This window comes from Salvia hispanica, chromosome 6 (assembly GCF_029641045.1).
Source record: "Salvia hispanica isolate PSC_SH4W2 chromosome 6, Shi_PSC_v1, whole genome shotgun sequence".
Taxonomy (NCBI): Eukaryota; Viridiplantae; Streptophyta; class Magnoliopsida; order Lamiales; family Lamiaceae; genus Salvia; species Salvia hispanica.
This window is the reverse complement of record NC_142697.1, coordinates 30,343,252-30,358,500: the sequence shown is the minus strand read 5'-3', so window position 1 is coordinate 30,358,500 and position 15,249 is coordinate 30,343,252. Positions and strand designations below refer to the sequence as shown.

Genomic DNA, 15,249 nt, shown 5'->3' with positions numbered 1-15,249 from the left:
CAAGGGCAAGCAATAGCGTGTTGCAAACAATAGAATCATATAAAAGTGATCTCTCTCTCTCTTCAAAGACACACATTGCCATGTGAAAAATGAAGGGTTAGATCCACCTTTATAAACTATGCTTACCTATCAACAGTGAAAATGAATATTAATCAGAATATATGGCAAATTAATTCCTTGGACGCATTAAAAAAGGGTGTGACTTTGAGTTTAAAAAAACCAGAAATCCAGAAGTCCTAATTCTATGATATTTACTTTATCTGCTCCATAAAAATTAACTAATGTAAGTAATATTCTTTTCTTGTTGGATTTGAAAATCATAGCACAAATTATTTTTCATCATAAAATATAGTAATATATGAATTAATTATTTCTGAAAAGTCTCATAGTAACTTAAGCTAACGCTTCACCATCTTGTAAATTATTAGGCCACGACGATTAATATTCATTAGAATTAATCGTCGACGTTAATATATTACTATTATCTAATTTGATTTATTATTTCTCTAGAAACAAAAAATTGGTTCAAGAAGACAAACTTTTTCATCTTTGGACATGTGACGCATAATTTGAAGACAGAAACAAAAGGATGTAGATTCAATGTATGTTCATATTTGCATAAGTAAACTAAGAAAAATAAATAATGTAAAAAGGGACTAAATTTTATTTTTGTAAAGAAAATGACTCATTCACTAACTTTGACATTTCAAATAAATAATACTCCACGACTCAATTAATTACTTGTGTCGGGAATACTAAATTACTTCCCAAAACAAATTAAATCGCAGGCGAAATATATTTATATATGAGTTTCTAACTCATCATTTAATTGCTAACTACAACTAATTTAAGGCCACATGATTTTAAAAATGTGTGGTCTACAATTTGCCACGTGTAATTTTCGTTTTTATTAATTTAATCGAAAAAGATAAAAAAAAACGCCAAATTAAGGTTTTGGATGAAAATGTCAATATAGTGTTTCGAAAATATCAACACAATGCTTTGAGAATGTCAACACAAATTTAGGATTGACATTGTATATGCTTTATATTAACATTTTATCTTAGCTGCATTGACATTAACCTGTGTACGAAAAATACGAAAATTCTAGATTTTTTTTTTCAAATTTTGACGTCAGAACATATGCATGTAGTATATCGTTGGAATCCTTATAAAATTATTTTTAATTTGATATATGTTATATGAATTTAAAGTTTTGGGATTTCTTTTAAAAGTTAATCATAATTAACTTGACATTAATACCCCTATTGATATTTTTTTGAATTAATCCTATGGCTTTATTGACGTTTTTTGTTGATCGTATTGACATTTCGTGGTTGATGATCTAGGCCTTTAATTTGAACATCTAATGGCTATTATTGAATTATAATTAGCAATTAAGCATTGAATTAACAATATAACACTCCCCTGAGTTTCTATATATTTGGATCCATCGTATTTAATTTTTTAAGGGTAAATTACACACCCTATATAATTTATAGGCAATTGCATAATAAATTGAATTTATTCAGTGTACAACAAATTTATTGTGCAAAAAAACACACCCTTGTCACTTGTTCATACAATATACATGTACGAAAAGTTTTAATCATATTACCTACAAATTGACAGTTATAATTTTTATATATGCTCGTGGCAATGATAAGTTATACATATTTGTATAGATATAAATATGTCATATTTATTTTTTTTAAATATAATTTATACTACTATGATTTACTAACTACAAGGCCAGTTTAATAGAAGTATATTCTTATCGTGTCTAATATATTATTTTCTCTATCAATTGACTCTAATAGTTTATGTACTATAAAAACAACATTGCGAATTTTCGTTAACTCAAAAAACCTAGCAAATAAACTTAGGGACGTGGTCGAGTGGTATGAAACTCATCTATCCTTAATCAAATAGTCAGATAATTGATCTCTGTCTTTGGGTATGAAGCAGCTTTAAACCCTTGGATCAACTATCTCACCCATTGAAATGCCTACAAATCAGCGCGAGCAATAATAACCGAGCCCGCCAATAGAATTGTTGATTACCAAAAAATAAAAACCTAGCAAATAAATACTATCAACTTACCAGGATGACCGACCAAATTTCATGCTGCCCAACAAATTCTCATCAATTATGCAGCAACTTTTGGAGTTGGACTTCTTTTTTGTACTATTGCCTTTTCTATTTCAATAAACCTTTGATTTTCCACTTTTAATTTTATACTAGTACAAAAAACTTTTTTTGTAAGAATTAGTTTCCTGGAACTTAACATTTAGTACTTTATAAAGATTAATAATTCTGGTTTTTATATTATCCATTAAGAGATTAGAACGATGACAAATAAAGCGATGCACTAGTTTTTTAATGCTCTCACAATTCTTGCATATTAATTGGGCAAAGCGTTAAGAAAATTTTGAAATCTGTCTAATTAATTCTAGTAAACGTTCTGTAACTTCAAATACTTGTTGGAAAAATATTAAAGTTTAAAGTTTTTCGCAATTATTACCTGACATAAAAATCTAGTTGCTTATGTGTAATACACACCCTCTATCCCTAAAAAATATAAACATTTGATTTAATATAAATTTTAATGTACTATAATTAATAAAATAAGAGAGAAATAAAAGTTAATGTAAATAGTATTATTAGTGAAGAGTGAACTCCATATTATTAATAATATAGTATAATAATTTTAATTATAAATAAAATAATTATGTATGGATAATATATTGTTTAACTATTTTATTGCTACGTAATGGGACCATTTATTTAAATTTTAACTAATTTCATAATTTTACATATCACCACAAAGTCTTTTATTGTAATTTGTAAATTTGTAATCAACGAATGTAGGTGGAATGCCACGCGACAATTGATTTAGTTGAAAACCACGCGCGTCGGTGGAAATATTTAAAAGGCGCGCGAATATTGAACTTTCAGATCGAACGACGCAGCGAAAGCCACGTGGCAGACAGATGGGCCACGTACAGCTAACTGAAAAGACATGCTCGCAGCAGCCTTTTTTTAGTTGGAAAAAGCATATACATATTTATTTATTTATTTGATTTTCTCCATGTCACTAAATGAAATCAAAACTAACAGTAATTCTTAGTGATTAATAAATTTTACTTAAAATTAAATACTAAGTATTATTAATACTTTAAAATTATAGCTATTAATTTATAAATATTAAGTGGTGTATAAGATATCTTAATTAAACTCAAATCCTACCCTAAAATTCCTAATACTCTAATGCACGTTTACTATATCCAATACTCTATCATATTCAAGATGACCACATTCCTGAGTAGCACGGGATTGTATGAAGTGTTGTTAGGTGAAATAAAATTGAAAGGAAAAAGGTAGTTGAAGATTTTAATGAGAAGAGGTGAGATTATTTTCAAATTTGGAAATTGGTCATCTTGACTGGGACAAACAAAAAATGAAAGATGACCATCTTGAATGAGATGGAGGGAGTAATTAAATAACTAGTCTGCACACCTTCGACGACAGAGATTATGCACTTTAAATTACTAATATACCATTCAAAAATTAATTTAGATTTTATAACTAACCTTGTCTCATAATAAAATGATCTTGCCCAATATTTATCATTCATTTGGAGTACTAGTAATATTTATTCAGATTACTATTCTACATAATTTTCAACATGTTTAGTCATAATAATATTTTTAATTTTCGTGAAGTTACGATATCCCTATTTCTTCAGTAGTAAAATTATGTCGGATAAATTAAAATTTTGAAATACACGAGCAAACTTTGAGGATGTTTTTGAAAATATTGTTACATAATTAAAATGCATTTGATAATTATATTTTATACTGAATTTCATATAAAAATGATATGTTTGGATAAACTTCCTATTATTTCCAACATTAACCCATACAAATATATTTTTTTTTCTAATAGTGTGTGATGGATAGAACATCAAATTAAATGATTGATTTTAATTGACCAGTCATCATTTATAGCACCTATAATTTTCTTTAAGAAAGCTTTGAAGTTCACTTTCCACGAGTTAAAACACAAATTTAGTACTGTCAAATCGGTCGATTTAATTCCTATTGAAATCAGTTTGAATTTGATACGATTAAATCATCAACTAATTAAGAAGTATGGTATGATGTGCTAAATCCAAGTTTTCTGCATATCAAGCTAACCGACAAAGTCACCTTCTATATTATTTTTTGTAAATTATAGCCTTTTAATTTTGTATGTATCATGATTTGGGAAATAATTGGAACCGGTCAATCTTCACCAAATACTTAATAATCAAATAATAAAAAGAACAATTAATATAATTGACTTATGACAAAAATTTGGGTTACAGCTTGTTAATGTAGTAGAATTCCTCTGCCGACACTCACGTGATTGACAATCTGAAAATAATTGTATAGTAATCACTTCGTCGTCACTGTGAGTCTAATTTATGAGTTACACGGGTTTTAAGAAATATTAAAAATGATAGGTGGAAAACAGTTAGTGGAATATGAGTCCTACTTGTATATATTAGTTTTAAATGAAATGCGAGTGGAATGAGTTAGTGGAAAGTGAAACCCTTTTACCATTTATGATAAAAGTGGACCTCAACTTTTATTCGCAAACGGACTAAAATAAGAAAACAGAACTCTTATTCACGAACAGAAAGAGTAATAGTACTATTAGTTTTTATTTATAATCAATTGTTTTATTTATTAAATCAGTGTTCACTGCCTATTTTAGAGAAGGACAGAATAATTATGCATAACGTCTATGATGACATAATGGCCTCAACTTAAACCGATAAACACTAGAAAATACTCTCTCTCTGTCCCATTAGAAATGCAATATTTTTCTTTTTGGATTGTCCCATTAAAAATGAAACGTTTTCTAAAATGGAAACACCACTCGCTCTACTTTTCCCTCTCTCCTACTTTACTCTCTCTTCATCAACTCACAAAACAACACTTCATAAAATCTCGTACCGGAAACTAAATGTTTCATATTTATTGGGACGGATGGAGTACTGTGTTGAAAAGATAACTGAGTATGTACACATTTGTATTAAAATGTGGATATTTTATTTAGTAACAAATTGTGTTATATTTTGTGGACTTTTGATTATGTTTTGTTTGGACAACAATCTTATAAAAGAGAATATTGAAGAACTGGTGGGTTATGTGCGGCATATTAAATAAGTAGTACTCCTAGTTATTAATTTACAATTGTGGGTTTCTTTATTCGAATAAATCTCGAGTAGTAAATAAAATTTAATGTAATATGGCCCATAAGAGCAATGGGAAGGTAAGAAATGTTTTAATATTCTGAAATTATGTCAGAATAGAATGAATTGCATGCTGGTGTTGCTTCACATCATTTCGATTTTCCATTTTAACAATTACTTACCATGTTTTTCATTGTATTTTATTTTATAAATTTATCTATGTTTATAATATTAATGACAAGTACCATATAACTAGCAACATATCCATATGTAGTACGGGAATGTTTTATGTTTTATTTTATTTTATTTTATTTTTTTAAAGAAAAGTATTATGGGAATGTTAACACATGTTAAAATCCATAAGTTGGTCGATAAATTTAAAAAAAGCTTGCACGAATAAAATTTAGTATGAGAATGATTTCGATGACGTTAGGGATATCAATCAAAATTAGAATTTCAAATTTAATAAATAGTGTTTCTAAAGAATAATTGTGCTATACAATTTCATCGATTCATGATTCGATTTTGATTATATTGAAATTTTATTTTTGAACAGTCACAAAATTCTAACTCTGCATTAATGTTTAATCAATGTTAGTTAGGGCCAATAATTAGTTTAAGTCAAGAGGAGTATAAATTTACTACCGTTTCACAATCGACGTAACCATTGTGAACAAGTAATCAAAATATTAAAAGTTTTAACTTTTAATTAACGAATCATTTTATTTAGTAATAACAAATTTAATTAAAAAAAGTAAGTGTGGCTGCTGGGATTCGAGCCCAGGTCTCCACGGCCACAACGTGGAATTCTAACCACTAAACTACAGCCACTTAATGACAAAACCGTTAAAATAATTATAATTATAACTAATTACTACATGTAGCAAACTAATTAAGTTGCTACAAACCAAAGTCCAAAAAACAAGGAGCTAATTCCGAGAAAGCATTGTTAACTGTGTTGTTTTACACTGAATTTTTTAATGTGTTTATTTAATCACTGACTCTTTCATATCTCGAAAATAAAGGCAACTTGCAATGATAAGGAGTACATGAAAATACAATTAAAAGTTCTTGGTAATTGCTTCTCCTATTTTCCATCATCTATTATTGCAATAATTCATTTTCAAAAGAAAAAGATAGTGCTAGTTAAAAAGGCAGTAGTACTATTTTTCCTATAAACTCACAGAAATGTACATAAAATTATCTATGTAAATTGAATTAGTACACCAATTCAAAACCCATTATTTTATTTATTATATTACTACTTCTTAATTGTGAATACTATAGAGTTAAATCCATGAAAGTTGATAAAATAATAAAGTTAAATGAACATTTGTAAACTTTCTTATAATAGATAATTAGTAGTATTAATAAATAGAGTGAACTACAAAAATAGTCCCTTTACTATGCGATTATCTCGCCAATAAACCCTGGACTTTAAAAATATCCTCAGACAACCCTGGACTAAGCGTTTATCTCGAAAATGGTCATTTTTCACTGTTTCGTGACGAAAATACCCTTTTGGGGGGTTTTGGGAGATTTGGGCAATTTGGTCTTTTTACATTTTAAATCTGATATTATTTTTGTGATGTACTAAATATGATATTATTTCAAAATTATCATTCTTCTTTCCTTTTGTCATCCTTCACTTTGTTTCTTTATTTCAATATTAGATTTACTTTTATAAAATTAAATTTTAAATTTCGAATTTTAAATATCAATAAATTTTTTTAATTATTAAAATTACTATTAGATAACAAATTAATAGTTTTAATCAATATTTGATAGTGTATAATATTTAATCAATAAGGTGCGTCGCCGCCATAGTTTTAATCAATAATTAATAGTTTTAATCATAAATAGATCATATAACACGATTTAGTACGAAATAAATATGCATCTAATGTATAGGAGAATTTGACTAAACATATTATGAGGTTGACTAAAAATTTGATACTACTAAAAATTTGATATAGGAGAATTTTTGTTTTTCTAGTTAATTTTGATTCTTTTCAAATTAATAAACGGAAATTATATTAGTGTTACATTAGATGCATATTTATTCGGAATAAATCGTGTTATATGATCTATTTATGATTAAAACTAAGGTGTCGTCGTACCTTATTGATTAAATATTAGACGCTATCAAATATTGATTAAAACTATTAATCTGTTATTTAACACTAGTAATTTTAATAATTAACAAAATTTATTGATATTTAAGAATCAAAATTTAAAATTTAATTTTATAAAATCAAATCTAATATTGAAATAAAGAAACAAAGTGAAGGATGACAAAATGGAAGAAGAATGATAATTTTGAAATAATATCAGATTTAGTATATAACTGAAATAATATCAGATTTAAAATGTAAAAAGACCAAATTGCCCAAAACCCCCAAAACCTCCCAAAAGGGTAGTTTCGTCACGAAACAGTGAAAAAAAGACCATTTTCGAGATAAACACTTAGTCCAGGATTGTCTGGGAATATTTTTAAAGTCTAGGGTTCACTGGCGAGATAAACGTATAGTCCAGAGACTATTTTTTTAGTTCACTGTAATAAATAATAATGATATCCCATACACCAATGTTTTTAACGCTCTCAATGAAACATGTGACATTTACATAATTTCATTAAATGGTTATTATGTAATGTATCGTGAATTTTATTACACATGGGCTACCCTTAGGCCCAATGATTATGGTGTCATCAAAATCCATTATTTATTACTGCTTAATAAAGAATTAAAACTACAATAAAATCACAACCTACTCCTAAGTCCTATTACAGTATCAGAAGTTGATAGGTTAGCAAATATTCATTTATTGAGCTTCAGTTGAATTAGTTTGTCATAAAATTTTATTTTATTGGTAGAATACTATGTTCTACAACGGCATAAATCAATTTCTAAAGTCAATGAAGTCGAAAATTAACTAAATCTATAAAGTTTAGTAGTTTTAGAAACGAGTGTCATTAAATGGCTAAATTATTTAAATCTCTACTCATTTTTGTAGTTGGACATGTCCTTGTCATTCATTGTTGTTTAAGACAATTCAACTCATTTGTCGTGCAATATATGTCGACATTCAAAGTTTTACTGTAAAATAAATTTATTACTCCCTCCGTCCGCAAATAGGAGTCCCGTTTTTCCATTTTAGTTCGTCCACGAAATAAGAGTCCCAATTTATTTTTACTATAAAGGGTAATAGAGTCTCACATTCCACTAACTCATTACACTCATATTTCATTTAAAACTAATATATATACAAGTGAGACTTATATTCCTCTCACTTTTTTCCATCCATTTTTTTTTAATATTTTTTAAAACTCGGGCTGTCAAGGAATAAAACTCCTAATGGCGGAGGGAGGGCATATATTGAAATTAGATGTGCAGATGCACCAAATTTTTATAGAACTTTCAGATCGCATGTACTTAGATGAGAGAGATAATAGAATAATTTTTTTGTTGATAAAAAGATGTTACATTGAAGCGTAATCCAAAGCTAGAAACTAAACTAGAGTAATCAAGATGCATAATACTATCAAATAATAAAACCTATGCAAGAGTTCAAAATAATAATAAAAAAAATAAAGTAACCAAAATATAACTAAATTATTGACTAAGCTTAAGGGTATTAATATAAATAGGAATGATTTGGCAACGAAATTATTAAAAATAAAAAATTGAAGTGTGGCTGCTGGGATTCGAGCCCAGGTCTCCACGGCCACAACGTGGAATTCTTACCACTAAACTACAGCCACTTCATGTCAATTGCTTAGGTAGGTTGCTATTACTTATTATCGTATGATTATGACTATCCATCATGAATTAAGTTATGAAATTATTTTAGTTGAAAAGGGGTGATTATGGTTCATTAGCATATGATTATTCATCTAGAATTTGGTTGTGATATTGAATTTCATAAACCAAACATAATAGTACATATTTGATCATGAGATTTAATCTTTTAAACTGAATGGACTCTTATAGTTGAGTCATACTCGGTCTACAATTATTTATTTTATTTTCTTCAATTTTTTCCACATTACATTATTCTATCTCATAATTTAATATAGGCCGACTTAAACTCAATCATAATAATCACTCATTCCTCTTCGTGCAAAAAAAAAAAAAAAAACACCTCAATTATGGTGGAACGAAGGGGATACCATTTTTTATCCGAACAACTATATTCTTCATATCCAAAATGCTTCGGGGGTGTTCGGTTTGCAAGATTGTATCCGAGATTAAATTTGTTGTGTGTTTGGTTCATGAGATTCAACCCCACAACTCAATCCTAGATGGATAATCATGGGATAATTAATCATAGTTAACCCCCTATGACTAAAATAATCTCACAACTTAAACCTAGATTGTATCTTGGTATTATTTTATCTTGCAAATCGTACACCACCTTCAAGTAATTATTCCAAACATATAGATAGCATTCTCGTAGAATCAACTTCATAATTGATTTGTGCAATGATGATGTGTGAACATGAATCCAAACTCCACCACCCTTTACATTACATCAATAGTTTCTCAAGTAGAAGCGTTTAAAATGTCGTCTCAAATGATTTGCACCAAGTGACAAGAGTTATCTGAAAAAACAAAAGGTAACATTCACTTATTTTAGTGATATTTCTTATTCTGCCTCAGATGATTTACATGGTACAATTAATCTATCTATTCCTCTTAGTTGGAACTCAATGTTAAGGAGGATCAATAACTTAACACACAACATGATAATACAGCCTCTGATTCAGATATATCTTTTGTATTTCTAAATTTATACCACCACTTTGTCCAGTCTCTCTCTCTCTCTACTCTGCTTCATCACACCATTTAATCCTTATCCCACTGCTAAAGAAACCTCACAGCATCAGCTAATACTGTTTCTGGAATTCCCTATGTCACCCAAAACACTCATCACTAGATTGACCGAACTTTCTGCAACCGTCGTGGCCTTCGCTTCTCCGCCACAGGAATCACATTCTCCATAAGCTGCAACAACATACAAGCACAACATCACTCCTCAGATAAATATGTGGTGATCAGCTTATGTGACTCAAAAATCAAAATCTCTTGGAGCTTTTTCTAGAAACTTAGCAACATGAGAGAGAGTCTCAATGTTATTGACAAGCTATTCAAATATAGAAGATCAAAGTTATTTTTATGCAGAAAATATGAAAATGTAAAGAAGTGCTTGCTGACAAAGCTATATATGGATGAAAATGCATACCTGCTTAAGCCTCTTCTTTGTCCGGTCTGCCTGTAATTGGAAATGACATGAACATTATATTTGTGAGACTAGGAAAGTTGTAAAAATATAAGATGGACAATCCTGAGACCAACAACTATAAATGGCATACATCAATTTCCTAGACCACAGTAGTTATAAGACATGCTGATAGACAGTACCATTAAGGAAATCACATAAAGCACAATATAGCTCATCAAAACTAAATTTCCATCCCTTACAACAAAAGAAGTTAATTACCGTCAATTAAGGACAGAAAAGTACAAATTCATGAAGCAACTATGTCAAAGTTAACCTAGAGTAACAGATAGAGGCTGATCCTAAGAACATGGATAAATACTTTCACACAGCAAAAAGAGATATGGATACAGGACATACAAAATTATTCATTCCATAAAATTAGTATCCCCAATAACCAACCAGAAGCTCATAATATTTGAATAAATCTCAAGTGGCTCAATCCCCAAAATTCACAATACATTTTCTTGTATTCTTATAAATCTAAATCTATTTAGATTTACAGAACTAGATTTTTTTTATATACAGCCTTGAAACAAGAAAGCACACAGCAATTTTGATATCTGAACAAACAAAATACTAGATAACATAAGAAAAACATGACTTAAGACACCTTTCCCGTTAAATAAACTGGTTTGTAACTAGAATAACGATTTCAAGAAAGAATTCAAGGATACCAGATGCTTCAATGAAAACAAAAACATAAAATACAGTATAGCATACTCTAAGCAGTGGTTCAGCCAGGTGGACTAATTTAACTTGCAGTCCACTCAGTATTACAAATTAATCAACTTATGTGATAGTATAATATAATAGCATAATACAAACAGTAATATGCACCCACAAAATAACATTCAACTTATGCTTATCAGCCCCCAAAATATAATAGTACTGCTAGTACCATTTAACCCATCAACATCCACATATAAAAAGCCGAGGTAACACCATTCAGATCAGAAATGCACTTTTCTGCCACTTTTATTTATGCAAATTCCCACTTCCTCCCAAAGTTATCATGGCACTCTCAAATCAGTTAAAAAATATAGAGCAAAGATATCTTTCTAAGAAAAAAATTCCTCTTTTTCTTCTACCACAAATTAATTACTTTATAAAATGAAGAGTGAATTTAGAATTACCATTGATGAAAAATTTGTGGCTAAAGGGATTTCCAAGTTTACTTAAAATTCATGGCTTGGATCAGAAACTTCAATTTGAGAAGATAATCAGTAACCAGTAAGAGAGGTATAAAGCAAAAATATTCCCCACAAAGAAGAATCCCTTTTTTTACAAAAATTGCAAGAGCAGATCATCCAGTTTTGGGGAATTCAAACTGGTATTTCCTGATTGAATCGCAGGATGGTTATTTGGTAGTTGGCACTACTGAACTGGACACTGAACCATAGTCCAGTTAGGTAAAAATAGAGTGCCATGAGTAAATGGGATGGGTTGTAGGTTAATGGGCTGAAAATGACAACTCGACCGCTATGGCTGCCACCATCAAAATCTGGCACAAATCATCCTAGCGATGGAGCTTTTAAAAAGAATCGTCCCAGAAAAGCGCCATGGCAGATATTTAATAACACTTCTGGTTTAGTAAACAGCTGTCACTACCAATTTCCCAAAATGCATTTATATTTCGAATCAGTGGCCATGCTTTATTTAACAAACTGTGTACGCGCGCGTGCGCGTGTGATTGAGAGAGAGAGTTGGATATACATTTTACATAAATGCATGACATCACTTGTTAGAGAAAAGCACACACATACTATGCAAATTTGAATTATTATCGTTATAAGTAGTACTCCCTCTATTCCCAATTTCCACAAATAAGGAAATGGATTTAATAAACTTAGAAAGCGAAAGAACATACATTTTCCAAGTATACCCTTATTTACTTATCAAGATCGAAAGATCGGTAACTTCAGAAATGAATTGAGTACGTGCACATTAAGGGAAAAGAAAAATTAATACACCGTTACCAATAAAAGTGGACTACAATTATTAAAATGGACATTAGGTCATAACCTAAACTATCTTTGCCGGAATGAGTTAGTATGTAAAAGAAGAACGCAATCTTTCTTGCCAGGATAGACTTGATTTCCATTAGCAGGATAGGCAGGCTTTGTTCCTGAGGGACATGCCTAAATGGGATAGACAGCCATTGCAGACTGGTTGTCTTACCCAAGTTCAATTCCATAAGGATATGAACCATTCTAAGTAAAGACAGGGAAACTCATCTATGTTCGTCAAAACCCCATTTTAGCCAAATGAAAGGAACAAGATACTCAGTACACATTTTGCTCTCTCTACCTATCATACACTCTTTTTCTTAGCTTACACTACACTGCTAGCATAACTATCTTTTACTGACAGAATTACGCCAAGTAAAAATATTGGGACACTGCTAAGCAGATAACTATTTAGTTCTGGCAATCACGCATACAAAATAGTGAATGATGTTAAAACACCACAGTGGAAGACCCAACCCCAGAGACGACTCCTTGCATTCACCAAAACTCAGTGTCTAAGAGCATGCTAGATATTCGTTTCCTGATAATACTACAATGCTTGGGCTAAGAGATCGGGGGCACACATGAATAGACTTTGCAGCTTAGTAAGTTCTGCTGCAGCCAAAATATAAATGGCAAAATACTCGTCTGAGGTGAAAAAAGAAATACCAACAGCGAAGGGACCATCAAGATGATTTGACAGTTACAAATGAAAAAACAACGTGGCAACTAATTATTCTTACTTAAAAAAATACGTATTACCATGTTAAAAAGATGATACTAATAATTAATAACCAAGCAAAAGATGAAAACATTGCTACGTTCGATTGAGCTTTGATACTACATAACAAAATTATACTTGAATCATCTCAATCGACCTTAAATTCAGGCAACATAAGTCGTTGAAGAGAATTGTCAACCAATCCAAAGTATTTACACAAAACAGGAAAACAAGAATTCCATAGCCAACGCATGTAAACTGAAATTACCTTTTCTTTTAGCAGCTGCTCATTTTCTTCCTCCAGTCTCACTGCCATTGACTCCAATTCCACTTGATACGCCTAACAAATCACAAAAAAACGGATCATTAAGAGCAGGAAAGGCTCATCACTAGAAACTATCCAGAAAACACAAATTTCCACCTGCTTACGCTCTCTAGACCTAGCCGCAGACTCCCGGTTCTTGATCATCCTTCTCTGCCTTTGCTGCGCCGCCTTATCCATGGGTTCCAACAAACTCAAACTTCTCCTCCCTCTCCCTCGACCCAAACCCCCAACATCCAAACCCCCACTCAGTGCCCCTCCTATCACACCCGAACCACTCTCGAAACTGTAAAACCTTCCACTTAAGCCTTCCTCCTTCACCTCCACACTTCTTATCTTCGCATCCTCGTCCGCTTCTGCGTCCGCGTCCTCCTCATCCTCACCGGCCTTGGCCAAAAAATCCTCCAGAGTCATCATCTCTTCCTTTGGCTTCTTCTCACACTTTTTCCCCGCCACAATCTCCCTCCACACATCATCCACCGTTTTCCTAGCCGTCTTCGGCGGCTCCCTCTCTCCATCGCTAATCGGAGTAACCGCCCCAGCCGCGTCTAGACGCGTGATCTCCGCATTCAGCAACGTACTCGAACCACTCTCCGCAGCGGAACTTATTCTCACACGAGCATTGCTCAAAAATCCAGAACCGGAGGCTAAATCATTGCTGCCGCTATCAATCCTAAGGAAATCTACAGTCGAGGAGGTGGAAGCGCACACCGAGAGCTTGCGCTTGTGATCCGAATCGCAGGATGTCGAAGAAGCCATGAACTCCGACGACGACGCCATTACACAATCAGACCTTCGATCAATTCAGCACGCATCGAGCTTGATCGCACCAAGCATTTCCCTTTCACGCGCAAAATGTGTATGCATCACCTCATACACACGAAATCACACAGAGTTTTATACCATGTGATGCTTGAAGGTATGGACAACCTACCTAGGGTTTTGGAGTGCTTGGATTTTGACAAATGGATGCCAATTTGGGGATATTGACGTGTTCGCTGGTAAGAGGCCGAAATCACTGTTGCGCTGTGAAGTAAATTTCAAAACGATTCTTGTTGGAACTGGACGGAATTGCAGGACTTATACCAGAGAAGGCTTCGTTTTGACTGGAAATAGTGCTGATCTTTAACCAAAAGTCGTGCTTGATACCAGGCGACTTTGGATATACATATCATAGTTGGATAATTTTATATATCTTACATATTTTAGATCTAAGAAGAAGTTATTTTATAGTTGAGCAGTGTATAACATAAAACAAATGAAAACGTTTATCTTTTAATAACAATCAAGTGTCAAAATCTAGATAATTGAAAATAAGAAAATCGAGTCTAAAGAATGTTAAGACGTAAATGTAGTATTTAAGTTGGTCCTTTGCACGATTTCTCGCAAATACTTCATCTTCCACATGGTTTTGAGAAATGCGATCCCACCCATATAATAGCTATTGTAATCAACACAAGAAATCAACCGATGAACCCTAGAATTTGGGTGTGAGAATTTTTGGGAGAGAAGAAGACTTTTGCAGAGAGAATCTACAAAATTTTTATTCAATGAAGTCAAGTGATCAAACTCTACAACATGAGCTAATATCTATATTTTATATTCTACCAAAACTAAGTGTATAAGAGCTACACTAGTCAGTTACAGCTACACACTCAATTGCCTTCAACGATAG

General features: G+C 31.4%; 1 protein-coding gene and 2 non-coding genes across 3 annotated transcripts; all 3 read right to left on the bottom strand.

The window, feature by feature from the left end:
• Positions 1-6,001: 6,001 nt before the first annotated feature.
• Positions 6,002-6,073, bottom strand: TRNAH-GUG (transfer RNA histidin (anticodon GUG)). Its single transcript has one exon. It is a non-coding gene; the product is annotated as a tRNA-His (tRNA).
• Positions 6,074-8,933: 2,860 nt separating this feature from the next.
• On the bottom strand, positions 8,934-9,005 carry TRNAH-GUG (transfer RNA histidin (anticodon GUG)). Its single transcript has one exon. It is a non-coding gene; the product is annotated as a tRNA-His (tRNA).
• An 856-nt stretch (positions 9,006-9,861) lies between these two features.
• LOC125207776 (G-box-binding factor 4-like) lies at positions 9,862-14,625 on the bottom strand. Its single transcript, XM_048107254.2, has 4 exons — positions 13,674-14,625; positions 13,521-13,592; positions 10,487-10,516; positions 9,862-10,248 (listed from the first exon to the last, which is right to left on the bottom strand). The coding sequence occupies exons 1-4, from the start codon at positions 14,352-14,354 to the stop codon at positions 10,177-10,179; spliced, it is 855 nt and encodes a 284-aa protein (XP_047963211.1). The 5' UTR covers positions 14,355-14,625; the 3' UTR covers positions 9,862-10,176.
• Between the last annotated feature and the right edge of the window lie 624 nt (positions 14,626-15,249).

Bases quoted from the DNA above. Each gene is read 5' to 3' on its own strand.
- LOC125207776 (XM_048107254.2), bottom strand. From the start codon at position 14,354: ATGGCGTCGTCGTCGGAGTTCATGGCTTCTTCGACATCCTGCGATTCG. The intron at 13,593-13,673 runs GTGGAAATTTGT...GTGATTTGTTAG, and splicing joins GGTCTAGAGAGCGTAAGCAG to GCGTATCAAGTGGAATTGGA. The intron at 10,249-10,486 runs GTATGCATTTTC...ATGTTGTTGCAG, and splicing joins CAAAGAAGAGGCTTAAGCAG to CTTATGGAGAATGTGATTCC.